The sequence below is a fragment of the Thamnophis sirtalis genome, unplaced genomic scaffold (genome assembly GCF_051295495.1).
Source record: "Thamnophis sirtalis isolate CommonGarterSnake01/CBP01778 unplaced genomic scaffold, rThaSir2_p1.2 scaffold_1, whole genome shotgun sequence".
NCBI classification, from domain to species: domain Eukaryota; kingdom Metazoa; phylum Chordata; class Lepidosauria; order Squamata; family Natricidae; genus Thamnophis; species Thamnophis sirtalis.
Window position 1 is genome coordinate 52016902 of NW_028261381.1, and position 14553 is coordinate 52031454.

At 39.8% G+C, this 14553-nt stretch overlaps 1 protein-coding gene across 1 annotated transcript in view; it reads left to right on the forward strand.

Moving 5' to 3' along the window:
* LOC106553648 (uncharacterized) overlaps positions 1-14553 on the forward strand; it is a 105065-nt gene that overhangs the window by 71558 nt on the left and 18954 nt on the right. The window contains exon 2 of the mRNA XM_087711860.1: positions 5548-7254. Coding sequence (XP_087567986.1) covers positions 5747-7254 — 1508 coding nt within the window. The 5' untranslated portion in view covers positions 5548-5746. The remainder of the gene's footprint in view (positions 1-5547; positions 7255-14553) is intronic.

Here is a 14553-nt window from a genome sequence, read left to right on the forward strand (position 1 = left end):
CTTGAGGGGAAAATAGAAGGAGGAAGGTGAGTTGAATACATGTATATTTACCACTTTGAGAGGTATTTGTAAACAATAATAAATACAACATATAAAGATAGATGGATGGATGGATGGATGGATGGATGGATGGATGGATAGGCTACATTTCATACAGTCCTTATTTAGTGACTACAATTGGTACCAGTAACTCAGTCATTAAACAAAGTGGTCACTAAGTGAAATCCCGACTGTGCTTATGATCCTACTTAAATTTTCTTTTAGACCTGTGAAGGTAATAAATATGAGTACTGGTTGCAAAGTTGATTTTTCATTATCACTGTGGTAACTGTGAATGGTTATTGTCTGAGGTGGCCACTAAAGAAGGATTAACTATAATTCACTCTTTGATCATTCATATTATTCCTGTTGATTATTCCAGGATTCCAGGTTTATCGTTGCACATGAACACAATTATTATTTGAAAGTTACTCAAGGAATACAATATCACTTCTCTTAAAACATGTACATTTTGGGGGTGTTGATGTATGCTGTCTGGGTAAGGGGAATATATAGATTGTTTAGATGGTGTTATGTTGATCTCAGAAAAGTCCATTTCTTTTTTTTAGTGTTGAATGTAACTGTGGACAGTATCTACTGTCAAATAGATGTGACAATGCTAGTGCTACTACTCCTTTTTCTCAAAACCATGTTTTATTTATTACTAGCTGTACCCGGCCACGCGTTGCTGTGGCCCAATCTGGTTAAATGGAAAAGAAAGAAAAGAGAAAGCGCAAGTTTCTAATATGTTTAATTTCACAATGCTTGTGGGTATACAATATTTTTTGTTGTTCCATTGTCTGTGCAGATATAGAGATTGTCTGGTTTGCCGACTCTAGAACATGCAACATATAATTGTCCATGTGAGAAACAATTTTCAATTGTTGGAAAGACGTTGGACCGGACACATTTACCAACAGCATGCGAAGAAAGAAACATTCCCAGGGTGGTTCCCTCCGGGCAGGGTCATGCCGTTGCCAGCAGAGGCAAGGTTCGTGAGGGTCTTGCCCACCTCGCGGGCCCTGCCACTTACTCCCCCGGCAGAGGCAGCCCCTGCATGGAAGTGAGTCACGGTGGCCTCTGCAAGAGCCACCACGGAGGACACTCCCACAGGCCCCGTCCTGGCGCCCTCCAAGCTCCCCACAACGGGCAGCCTCCAGAACGACGGGCTGGATGGGGACCCTCTGAGGGAGGGAGGCTGGGGGTGTTCCTCGTGGGCGTAGTGGGGCGGCAGGTGAGTGCTGCCATTGGTTAGGCCTTGGGGTTGCTGGACCGGGCAAGGCTGGTTGGGGGAGACGGTGTCGGGGCTGTTGGCCTCATGGAAGTTGTTGAGCATCTCCTCGGAGGAGCTGCGCTTGGGCTCCCCCAAGTTGGTGGCCCCGGAGAGCGAGACATCCAGGATCTCGGAGGAGGAGAAGTCAGAGATGCTCCGGGAGGGCAGGAGGAGACCGAGACGGAGGCGCCTGGGGAAGGGGAGGCGGCTGGCTCACTGTGAGGGGGGTTGGAGAGCGCGTGCAGCCGGCCGGGCTGAGGAAACGCTCCACCTCTGCCTCCTCTGGAGCTCCGCTGGGCTGGGCGGGGGGAGGCTGGCTTAAGGATGGGGGCAGGTGGCCGAGGGATGGCGCAGGCGCTGCCCCGCCGCAGACAGCAAGGCCCAGCAGGAGGGGAGGGGAGAGAGGGGAGGGAGAGGCCGAAGGGCTCCCCTTGGCGGAAATGGCCAAAGCTCATTGGAGGAGGGGCAGAAAGGGGAAAGGGTGTGGCTGCAGCCCAGCAACACATATAAAGGGACCGTCGGGATGAAGCTTGAGAGGCCGAACTGTTCCGCATATACTATACTCACGAAATGAACACTATGGTAAACGACACAGCTCAATTCCAACACAATGTCACACGAAATAATTAAATCAAAATGAAAATAAATCAAAATCTATGAAAATTCAATATAACAATGCAATCGGAAACATTGAAATGGAATCGTGAAATATTTAGTATAGCGTGTGTTTCTTTTACGTCCAACAGATGCCGCTGGTTTTCAAAAAAGCATGTTTTAACCTGTCACAGGTGTGGCATCTCTATAATATAGGTATATAAAAACATATGCTTATTCGAATGCAATGTTGTGTCAAAATTTCAAAGCAATCGGTGAAGAACTTTCGGAGATTTAAGATTTTGAACAAACTAACATTTACATTTTTATTTATCTAGATCATGTACCTGATATGAACCTAGAATGCAAATGCATGCCCTTAAAATTGTACTTAGGGAGTGGAAAATTACGATTCAAATTGTTGGACAAGAATCCATGGAGTTTTTCTGTTTGCTATAGAATAGAATAGCAGAGTTGGAAGGGACCTTGGAGGTCTTCTAGTCCAACCCCCTGCCTAGGCAGGAAACCCTACACCACTTCAGACAAATGGTTATCCAATATCTCCTTAAAGACTTCCAGTATTGGAGCATTCACAACTTCTGGAGGCAAGCTGTTCCACTGATTAATTGTTCTGTCAGGAAATTTCTCCTCAGTTCTAAGTTGCTTCTCTCCTTGATTAGTTTCCAACCATTGCTTCTTGTTCTACCCTCAGGTGCTTTGGAGAATAGTTTGACTCCCTCTTCTTTGTGGCAACCCCTGAGATATTGGAACACAGCTCTCATGTCTCCCCTAGTCCTTCTTTTCATTAATGGTTTCCTGCAACTGTTCTTCATATGTTTTAACCTCCAGTCCCTTAATCATCTTTGTTGCTCTTCTCTGCACTCTTTGTAGAGTCTCCATAATTCAGCTATAATTCAGCAGATGGTTTTTTTTAGACTAAACCTTATTGAATATGATCTTCCTTGTGAACCTATCTTAAATTACACCAAAAATGTTTTTTGAGAACACTTGCTTTTCCTTTTCCTTCCTTTTGCATCATTTCTGGGATGTTGCTCCTCTGAGCTGAATCATCACGATTCCTTGCTAAATCTGCTTTCACACTGTTCTTTATTCACTCCTTCACTGCAGAACATGTTGTAACCTTTGATCGCACAAGAAATCCTTCTTTGCCACTAACTGTGATCTTCCCCAAATAGAACAGGAAAAATAATTAAAGTATGAATAAAAACAAGTGTTGGGAAAAAAATAAGCTGTTCCAGATGGGATGATGATTAGACGAGGTGATAGACTGATTACAGAAGCATCTTGAAAAACCATAAGCACATTATTTACACACATTACATGTGGTCAGCAGTGCTTTTCTGGTTAACTCTGAAGAGTGACTCCAGTCAGTCTCAAGTGGCAATGATTCTTAATTTACCCAAGAATGCTTTCATGCAAAGGAATAGATACCCTTGTACGTAATACCAGTATGTACACATTAATCAACCCTAGTGTAATGTAGTGATTCTACTAGTTATAACATTGTGCTTGAATGTAATAAGCTTACATTAAAGATTTGGTATCTATGTATTTTTAATTATATTGTACAATAGGACACTTAAATATGCCAAGATTTTTGCACCACAGTCTAAGGTAGTAGTAGGGAACTTTAGTCTCTCAAGATGTTCTTGAACTACAATTGGCCATGCTACGTTTTATGGATTTGTTAGAGGGAATGAAGAGTCACTAAATTTGTTTATACTTGTGATGAAGGTTGGAAGTCACTTATATATTTTTTTCTTTTTATTATATTCATATTTTTTGTTTCTTCCCACTTTCTTTTTTATTGCTATTTTACTACTTTCTGTTCTCCTGTGTTTCTTTAAGTTTACCTTGCATTAGATTTTACCATTATAATCAAAATTCTTAATAGAAATTTCACACACACACGCGCGCACACTAACCAGTTGACCTAGCTGAAATGCTTTTGGTTCACTACTTCTGATCCAGTACGAATGGATTAATATTACTGAGATTACATATTAAAGTATTGATATAAATGCCATAAAATAGAATAGTCTCTGTTTTTTTAATGTGTGTTAGCAATCACCAGTGGAGTAACTCTGGGCATGAACCTAGTGCCCCAATGACCTGCAGCTTACCATATGGGCTGGAAAGCAATGGCTTTGAGGGTCAGTTCCATTCTATTCCTCACCTGTAGCAGTGGTGGGTTGCTCCCGGTTCGGCCGAACCAGTAGTAGTGGCGAGAGGAGACCCGGAAGCGCGTGGGGGAGTGCACCCGAACCAGTAGTAAAAATATTTGCAACCCACCACTGACCTGTAGCCTTTGTCCCCCTCTATAACTTTTCCTCCATTGTTGAGGAAGGAGTACTGACAGACCTGTCTTTCCAAATTTGATTTCTCTCAAGAGAGGAGGACAGGAGATATGAATGTACTTCCTGCCTTCTGCTTTTTCCTACTATCTCCCTTTGGTAGAATTTTCTAGTTTTGCATAGAAGGGAAGCCTCAAAAGTCTACTATTTTCTTCCCTTGCCATTCTAGATTTCCTTCCAAAAGATCATTGCTCTCTTCTCAGAATCTTCTGCTATGGTTATGCTATCCGTTAATAGTGATGAGAAGGCAGATTTGATTCAAGCAGCATACTGTTTCAAGGACTAGTGGTTTGACATTTTTTTTTATTATAGGAATAAATAGCAACCATTCCCTTAAATGAGGGAAATGAAAAGAAATGATACCAAGCCAAACATTCCCAAAGGAAGGAGCGTCTAATGGTGTTACCTTCACTGAAAAACTCCCTTCTTTTGAAGATGTATGAAACATGGGTTTCCCAATACATTTACTCAAATGTGATTGGAAGTTGAAGACTACCTCTAGTCTAGACAGTTCCGCCATGTTGTTTTAATATTCCATTTGTGCATTATTCTTATGTTGCTTTAATGTTAAATAATTTGATCATTTGGTGATGAACAATAGTCAGAGTAATAAAGAATATCTATACTTGTCAATAACCATCAGACTTGCACTACTTTGTACCCATAAAGAATATATTGTGCTAGAGCAGATGACAATTTGTATAGCTGCCAATATAATGTGCTTTTTATTTAAACTGCCCTGATGTTTCTTTGATCATTTGCTCCACTGTCTAATAAGACTTTAGATTAGTATTAAAAGTACAATTGCAAAGCATAAGTTGGGAATGTTCTTTGTAGGAGAATTCTTGAACAGTCAGGGAAAAGCAACATGATAGCAAACCTGATCTATTTCCAAAATAAGAGACGGGTGTCAACTGGATCCAGTTTCCAATAAAAGGCAGACTAAACACTTCCATTATAAAGGGCAAGCAAGAAGACTGGTGCAAAAGAATTTGAATATTGTAAAAAGGATTCTTGCCGTTACAGCTCAACTGTCCCAGGAAATTCTCTGGAATTTTTTGTTAGGGTTTCTAATGCTTCTGGTAAAGAATGACTTATCGGGAATTTTTGAATTCTTGTGAGCTTGCTCAATTGGTTCAATTCTTTGACTTTTGGATTATGTCTGACATTGTGATAATTGGTTGCATATTTAAAGACTTGCACAATTTGTCCCTGAATATCAACCTTTTCCTGTAACTTCCTTTTTTCTCTTCTTTGTTTGATCAGGTTTCTCTTCTGGTTGAAGACTTGCAGCCATGGCTCTGGACAAATATCTGCTCTTTAACGTGAGTACCCAGATAGCAGCCTTCTGCTGTCTGTGGCCAGGACCTCTGAACGTCAACTGAAAGGTCTGACAGCCCATTCATCCTTTCGCCCTCTCCCTTCTAAAATCATCCGTCTGTCCAGTCACCCATGTCAATTTGCTATGACATACATCAGCATTGATGAGAGGCAGGAACACTCTCGGGTAATTTTGAGCTGCCACAATAATCAGCTGTATGTGCAACATGGCTTCAAGGAGTTCTCAATTAGCAACACGCATCCATTAAAGAACATGGACACTCGTATTTTCACTGGAGACTTTAATCCCGTAAATAAAGGAGGCAACAATGCAGGAACACATCTGTACCAGAGCATGGAGAATCTACACTGGGCCACGGTAGCTGATCCACACTGCCATCCTCGCTGTGGAAATGTAGACAATAAACTTGCCTTTCATTGCAAAGGCGCAGCCCACTCTTCCGGGTATTCCATGGAAGATTCTCTAACTCCCAGTTCACCTGAACGTTACCGACACTTCTCCCTTCCATCAGAACAAGGGATCCCTTCAACGCAAGATATAGCGATTTCCTTTTGTGCCAAAGTGCCTCCGTGGTTTCTTTCCTCCATAAGTGGGGATGCCAAAAAAATCCTGAAAGAAAAACTTAGAATTCACAGTGGTAAAGCTCCTGAGATTTGCAAGCCCCTCAGAGCTCAGCCTTCTTTGAATGATTCGGTTGCAAGGGAATGTTCTCAATGCTGGGTCTGCCAGCAATACAAGAATGGTTGCTCCTCTAACTGTTGCACCATATTTGTGCAGCATGCCACTCTTGCCCATGCCCCCTGGCCTTGCTTTCATAGCAGGCTAACCAGCCCAGAAGACATCAAGCAAGAAGCCCAGAGAAGGTTGCAGATCAGGAGGCAGAACAGTTCCCCCAACTTGACCCTGCATTGTGCCCATGATAGTCAGAAAGTGATCAAATCCCAAACTATGGGATCATTAAATGGAGAGAGAGAGAGAGGAGATTGCAAAGGGGCTCCGGGAGAGAGCAAAAAAGCCAATTGCAAAGAGAGGCTCTACATTCCAACGTTTGAAGAGTTCAAGAGGATGAGAAGCAGGGAAGCCCTTTTTCTCAATGGCAATAGTGAAGTTGTGAAGGACAAAATGGAAGCAAATCAAACGGAGGAAAAAAGTCAAAATCAGGATCACATTAAAGGAGTAGTTTCAGCCATAGATGACGACGATGAGGTGTTTCATGAAAACAGCCAGAATGCTTCCAGGTTTGTTGGCTGTGAAGAAAATTCATCCACGTGGGACAGAAGTTTCTGCCTAATAAATATCCCTATGGCCAGGGATAGGATTTCCGAAATTCCAGCATCAGAAACTGTGCCAGTTCCCATCTGTTCTAGCCCAGTCCCAAGATCACCTCTGCCACCTGCTGCGGCATTTAGGAAAGAGGGCAAGAAAGATTTTGCGGACGGAGAGAAGCAAGGATTGGATGAAACAAATGTCAGGGAAACCCTCCATTGCGCTGGACAATCGCTGGTGCCTGAAACTCCATCGTCTTGCTGCCCGCTGCTGTTAGAGACAACCGATATTTCCAGTTATGGAGCTAAGCTTCAGAAAATGAAAGATGAATTTATAGATACTGCTCTGGACCTCATTAAAAAGAGGTAATCGTTTGTTAGAGATCCTGAGGAATGTTAAGTCCGAGGGAACTTAGTAATATCTAATACTTTTTATATTTGTATGTTGTCAAGGTGAAGTAGGTAGGTTTCGACTAGTGTGAAAATTGATGTCCTGGGTAGCATCCTTCTGGGCTTTTGGAAAGTTTCTTCTCAGATAATCATATAACTTCAACCCAAGAAGCAGGGTTGGTGTCCTGTGAATTTATATTGTGTAAAACAAACAATGTTTTTGTTTCAAAGGAACAGCTTCATGTTGTGCTTCGATGATAATTTTGTTCCATGTTACTAGAGCTTAGTTCGCACTTCATGCCAAACCACAAAGAGGCTTGGCTTTAGTTTGGCGTGATGTGTAAACCTCGACTTTTGGCTTAGCATTCTTCATTAATATACGTAACAGGTTAGCACAATTTACGAACCCCAATTTTTATTTGGTGCAGAAAGGATTTCCTACATAACTGATGGGAAAGTAACGGTGGGATTAGATCCTTTCCTCTATGTGGCATTTATTTATTTATTTGAGCACGTTGAAGTGACTGGAATTTATTACATGACTCTGTCCTATTAATGCTCATGAGCTATGTTACACATAATGCAGGGGTCTCCATGGAGTAGGGGTGGAGGGATAAAAATGCCAAGGGGAACATGACCTGGCAATCAAAGCCCTGCTACTGTGTGCAGTGTACATAGCAAAGGGGAAGGGGACTTTTAAAAATCCCCCTGCAGAAGCTATTGATGTGATGCCACACTAGGATTGAACACTGTGATGGAACATAGCTTCTCCGTGTCCTCTTCCTGTCTGTCAACGTGACAGTTAACATATCACTTGCCATTTAAACCATGGAATGTAGTCAGTCTTAGCTATAGGGCTGGCAAAAACAAGTCACTTTATAAATATGGGTTTATTACAGTCTTAACCAGTGTTACAATTAACTGCATTTTTGTGGGTCTGGATAACATGACAAGTTTAACGTTTAAAAACTTTCCTGAAACCTCCCAAATTGATTGGAGGAAGAAGGGGTCCCAGGAGAACCTAGAGAAAGGCCAATCTTATTCTGAAAACCATCAGGTGTCCCTTGCTCAGTCTGATCACTTGCTAATTCTACTTCAATATGCATTAGGTAAGGTTACACTAAGCGAGATCAATTTCTGTCTTAATCATGGGGCATTCAGAGTGACATCTAGATTACTGTCACAGCCATATAAAATACTCTTAGAGGCTCCCTTTAGAAAATTTGGGGCAGTGATTCAATAATAGATGGTGCATGGACATTAGTACTGAATTAGCAAATGTGCATATTTGGGACAAAATAGTGCATAAGGCAAAATGCAGTTTTTCTGTTGAAATTATAAAACTGAGTCAGGAGTTTCTCAGAATTTAGCTTTGGCTATTCCAGCAATTTACAGCTCAAGGCTATAGAATTGGAGGTAATACTTAAGCAGCTATGTAGATTGTTGCTAGATTTGGGAGTTAAAACATTCTCAGGCCTCACTCTTGGTCTTTTGATAAGGAAGAAACAATTGGAAAATTGGAAAGCTTAGAAAAAGAAAAAAGAAAGAAAAAAGATACAAAGATGTAGCTTCTCATAGTTTTTACAGTAACCATAAAAACAATTGTAGGTTTGCCTCTTTCTCTAAAGTTACATTGTGACTTTCTTCTTTACTATTGAATCCTTAAAACCATAGATCATAAATTCTTCTGTTTTATGCAAAAGGTCCATAAAGGGTTTGCAGCCATCAATAAACGTATATATTGTCTAATCAAAGAGGTCAATTTGGCTATCTCAGTGTATTCTATCATGTTCACCACCATTCCTCTGTTGTAAATACAGCTATATCTTTCCATCTTTGTGCTTCATTTCATTTTTCTTTCCTTTTTCCTTTATGCATTTTCATTTCATTTTCATTCATTCATTCATTCATTCATTCATTCATTCATTCATTCATTCATTCATTCATTCATTCATTCATTCTATATGTTGCCCATCTCTTTGTCCAAAGTGATCCTGGTACAAAATTTTAGTTTGTACTAAATTTTGCCCTTGTTTTTAAAACTTTCAATAAGATTATATTTAAAAAAAGGAAGAAGTCCTGGGTTTACTTTAGTAACATGAGACAGAGAAATTGTTTGAAATGAGCCAGTAATACCAACTATTTCCGTGTAGTGTCTTACTGGCTACTTTCCTCACATTGCATTTCAAACTATGGTTTGCTAAACAAGACATTATGGTCTATTTCATACATAATCCTAAGCCATCATCATAAGTGGCTGAATTCATATATTGTGCTTTCCCAAAATAAAACAAATTATATTTTGTTTTAGTGATTTTGCGAAGGCAATCATGACTTATTTTGGTATTTTTAAGTATCTTACAATTCAAAATTGCAATTAGTAATATATTAGCTGCTCAATTGATCAATTGATTGAACCAATTGATCACATTGACACACAAGACATTTTTAAGCTAAGGAGAATAAGACAAGAAAATTGTGTGGATAGCAATAGCAATAGCAATAGCAGTTAGACTTATATACCGCTTCATAGGGCTTTCAGCCCTCTCTAAGCGGTTTATAGAGTCAGCATATTGCCCCCAACAACAATCCGGGTCCTCACTTTACCCACCTTGGAAGGATGGAAGGCTGAGTCAACCCTGAGCCGGTGAGATTTGAACAGCCGAACTGCAGAACTGCAGTCAGCTGAAGTAGCCTGCAGTGCTGCATTTAACCACTGCGCCACCTCGGCTCTTTCTATGGTGTTACCTAGTCCGTTAATGAAATGTTCAGAAACTAAATTGAAACAAGCTTGGAGAGCAAATCTCTGCCAAAATACTCTTATCTTTTTGAAAAAAAATATTTTAATGGGGTTTCCAATAATCTTCCTTTGGTTAGTCAATGGTAAATACTTAATGTATTTGTTCTGAATCACACATCACATTTATCATCATAGAAAATTTCTCACAGAATTCAATTGATAGACCCTCTCCTGAAATGTAGAATAGCAAAGAGCATGATTTACTGTTTACTATTAATAAATAGTAAAGAGCATGATTGAGGGGATTATTTGTTTGTATTTTAAAACTGAATTATATCTACTGCATAGGCTAAATCATTCTCAATAGTTTTTTGAATCAGTTGCTGTTCATCTTCTTTTGCATACTGGATAAAAGTGTTCTGAGTTGTACAAATACTTGGAGGGAGTTATAGCCGCCAAATCTGGAGTGTAGCCAATTGGGGAAGGCTAAGCTAAGCAATGTAAATTCTGCAGGCAAGACTTGGAAAAGAATGGTGAGTGGGGGAAGTATAGGAAGAAGAGAATTATGTATGTAATCTTTTTTTTTTTTAGACAAATATTTATTTTATTTCTTAAAAAAAAACACAAATATTTCATCATTTGTCAATCATTAAGACGTTAAAGTACAATTTTTTGTGTGTGTGCCCCTCCCTCCCTCCACCCCCCCAACCCCCCTCCTCCTTCCCCCCCCCGACTTCCCAGAACCCGTACACGGTATGGATTTTTAACTAACACAGTCTAAAATCTATTGAGAAAAAAGAGATAAAGAAATTAATGATATTCTACATTGACCTTAGCTTCTTCTTACTGAACTAACTTTTAACAGTTTAAATCATTTCTGCTTAACCTTTTGGCAGGTCCACCATATATGATAATATGTAGCATCGAGAAAACCACACCTCCCTTCCTTAACCTTTGTATCGTCTGGGTTCATTGTTAACTCCAGCTCTTTTCTCTTAATTTCCTCTTCCAGTTCTGTTCGTTTTAACCCTTGCTTATTTCTATGTGTTTTATTTATATTCATCAAGACTCCTCTCATATACGCTTAGCTTGCATCCCATACAAATTCCATAGATGTACCCTTATTCATATTCGAGACAAAATATTCAGATAGTAATTTTTTACAATCATTAATATACTTTTCATATCTAAATAAGTTTTCATTCAATCTCCAAGACCTTCTTGCCTGCACTACCCTTCCCAACTCCATCCAAACTGGGTTATGGTCCGAAAGGACCCTAGCCGCAATCTTTGTCTTCTTGACCCTAGAAAGCAAATCATTAGTGGTTAGAATAAAATCAATCCTTGAAAGGGATTCATAGGAAGTCATATTCCTCTGCATTTCTTTCTCGCCAAATATCTCTCAATTCAAAGTCATCCATAATGTCAAAGAAAGGTTTGGGTAACTTTGCTCGCATCTTAGTATTGAGGCGGGAAATCTTCTTATCTCTCTTAGTATCTATCACTCCATTCCAGTCACCCAATAGTATACAGCTTTCATATCTTTTCTTAAGTATACAACTATACCATTCTTCTTTTCCATATCGGAAGCTACAAAATGTTGACCAAGTTTTGAGTTGATCAAATATTTTTGATCAGTTGACTTGATATGAATTTCTTGCAAACAAATTACATTGTTCTTAAACTGTTTGAGATAATGAAATATTTTCTTCCTCTTCTGTGGAGAATTCAGTCCATTGACATTCCATGTTAAAATCTTAGTTGTCATCTTTGATTGGTTGAAGCATTTTTAGAGCTTCCTGCATGGCCTATTTAACCTTAGATCTAGCTCCTCCCACTGCTTCCAGATTTGTTATTGTAGTTCCTTGATCGATGGCCGATGATTGTTGATGCTGTTGCTTTTTAGCTTGTTTCTCCATACGTCTAGTAGTCATATGGCTAGGTTTTTGTTCCTTGTCTGGTGGTTGTGTAGTTTGCTGTCTATCCTGTCCTTCTTGTGGTCTTTCTCTAGGTCCAGATGGTGCAGGGTATCCGACCTTCAATATATTATAATAAAAATCTCGGGCTTTCCATACAGAGTTGAGGCGGTACCTTTGCTTATCAAATGTAAATATGATGCCAAATGGTGCATCCCATCTATACTGTATCTGATGATTTCTGAGTTCTCCGACCAAAAAAGCATAGTCTCTCCTGGCTCTTAACATTTGAGGTGGTATCTCTTTCAAAACAATCAGGTCTTGACCGCCAATTTGAAGCTTAGTGTTATAAGACGCTTGCAGTACCATATTTCTAAGCTCTCTTGTAGTAAAATATATAACGATGTCTCGAGGAAGCTGCTTCTGCTTTGCCAGCCAGGAGTTAACGCGGTAAGCTTTGTCGATTTGCCAGTCAAGGTTGGTCCCTGGTCTTCCCATCAAGCGGTCAAAAGCTTCCGATAGAATCTGTTTCAGGTTCTCCTGTTTCTCCTCACGCAGCCCCCTTACTCTTAATGCGAACTCCATTTGTCGGTACTGTATCATAATAATTTCTTTTTCAGCATTTTCCACTTTTTGTTCCACCACCTCTGTTTTCAATGTCAAGTTAGCATTGGCATCATTAAGAACCTCTACAGTATCTTCGAGTCCAGAGATATGTTCTGTTAATACAGTTACAAGTCTCAGCATTTCGTCTCTAATTTTACCAACCTTAGTGTCAATTTTCTCATACAGCTCCTGTTTAAGTCCTTTTATTTCACTTTTGATTTCTTCTTTCATTTCTTTCATTTCCTCTTTTCTCTCCTGCTTTACCACCTCTCTATTATCTCTAAACTTATCTTCCATTTTAATTGTCTGTGCATTAAGAGCCTCGCTTAGATTGCTCAGGAAAAATTCTTTCGTTAACACATCCCCAGCAGGGGGCGTAGGAAGCGGAGGCTGCAGCTTTGTGCCAGGCACTGAGGGTGTGCCCCTGGAAGTAGAGTGTGACGACTTTGAGTTAATATTTGGTTTTGAAGCCATTTCAAAATTTATCTGCCTGCAGTTAATAAAACTCTATTGCCTGAATATACAGCTTTAAGTAAAGAGGCTGAGTTCCCCTTTTATTTTGAAGTTAAGGCTTGGCAAAACTTTCAGTGAGTAAACATTGTAATAAGACCGTTCAGCAGATTCATCACCATTTAACTTCCAGATAAGCAAGATTAATGAAGGAGTGAAATTCTTGTAAAAATGAAACTAATTAAAAAGCTTCTGCTGGCCTATTGTGAAACCAAAACATATGATAAGCAATCTCTTTTGTTTTGAATTCTTGTGAGAATTAACAAAAAGTGTTCGTTATTACCGGAGAAACCAGCCTGCTCGGCGCCATTTTAAAAGCCTCTAAGTAAATAATTTTTCGGAGGAGAAAAAGAAAAGAAGCTAAAATGTTGATAAACAATTATTGTCCACGCAAACGGATTCAGCTCGTGATAAGATTAAATCAAACAAAACTTTGAACTGAGTGGGGGAGACCTGCTTTGTCCCGCACAAGGCAGTTTGAAGTTCCCAGCACGGACAGCCGTTCTGCCTTGGGCTAGCCCCCCTTTCCCTGCAAGCACAAAAGCTGCAAAAATCGAAGAGCATTTGCCAGCAAAACAATTTCTTCTTTCCTTCTTGCCTGAAGGATAAGAAAACCTGATAAGACGTCAGATGGAAGATCCTCTAAACAGGTACGTAGCCAGGAATTCGCAGGCAGCTGATTTTTTTGCTGCCACCACCAGCAGGCTCCTCCCAGGAAGTCCCAAGAATTATGTATGTAATCTTATGGGTGGGATATTAAAGCCTGCACTTTTTGTGAAATCAGGAGTCACTTTTTTTTAAAGATTGTTTGTTCTATTTGATTTTTCCACCTTTTTCTTTCCTTTTCTTTTTGCACTTTTTTCTTGTTTTTTTTCTTTCTCATTTCAGTTCAATTCAGATTCTTTAGACTTAGAATAACAAAGTTGGAAGGGAACTTGTAGGTCATCTAGTCAACTCCCTGCTCAAGCAGGAGACCTTGTACATTTTTGACAAGTGGCTGTCCAGTTTTTTCTTGAAAAGTTCCAGTGTTGAAGCATCCACAATTTCTGAATGCAAGCTGTTCCATTGATTGATTGTTCTCAGAAAAATTCTCCCTTATTTCTAGCTTAAATCTCCCCTTGATCAGTTTCCATCCATTGTTACTTCAGATGCTTTGGTTGTCCCCCTCTTCTCTGTGACAGTACTTCAAATATTGGAACACTGCTATAATGTCATTCCTGGTCCTCCTCTTCACATGACTAGCCATTAAATGCTTCTGTTAAAATTATTTTTTTCAAAAAGAGGAGGATGGAAGCTGGAATTAATCTCAATAAATGGGCAGAGAAGCAGAGCTTTATTATATCTATCAGTGTACCTATACGGACTACCATATATACAAAGGAATGAGGAAAAAATATATGAGGGTAATCAGGAAGATGGTTGAAAAAAAAACTTCAGGCAAAAGGTTTTTTGGATTTAAGCAACAACGCTTTGTTACACAAATGGTCAAAATAACCACTTATT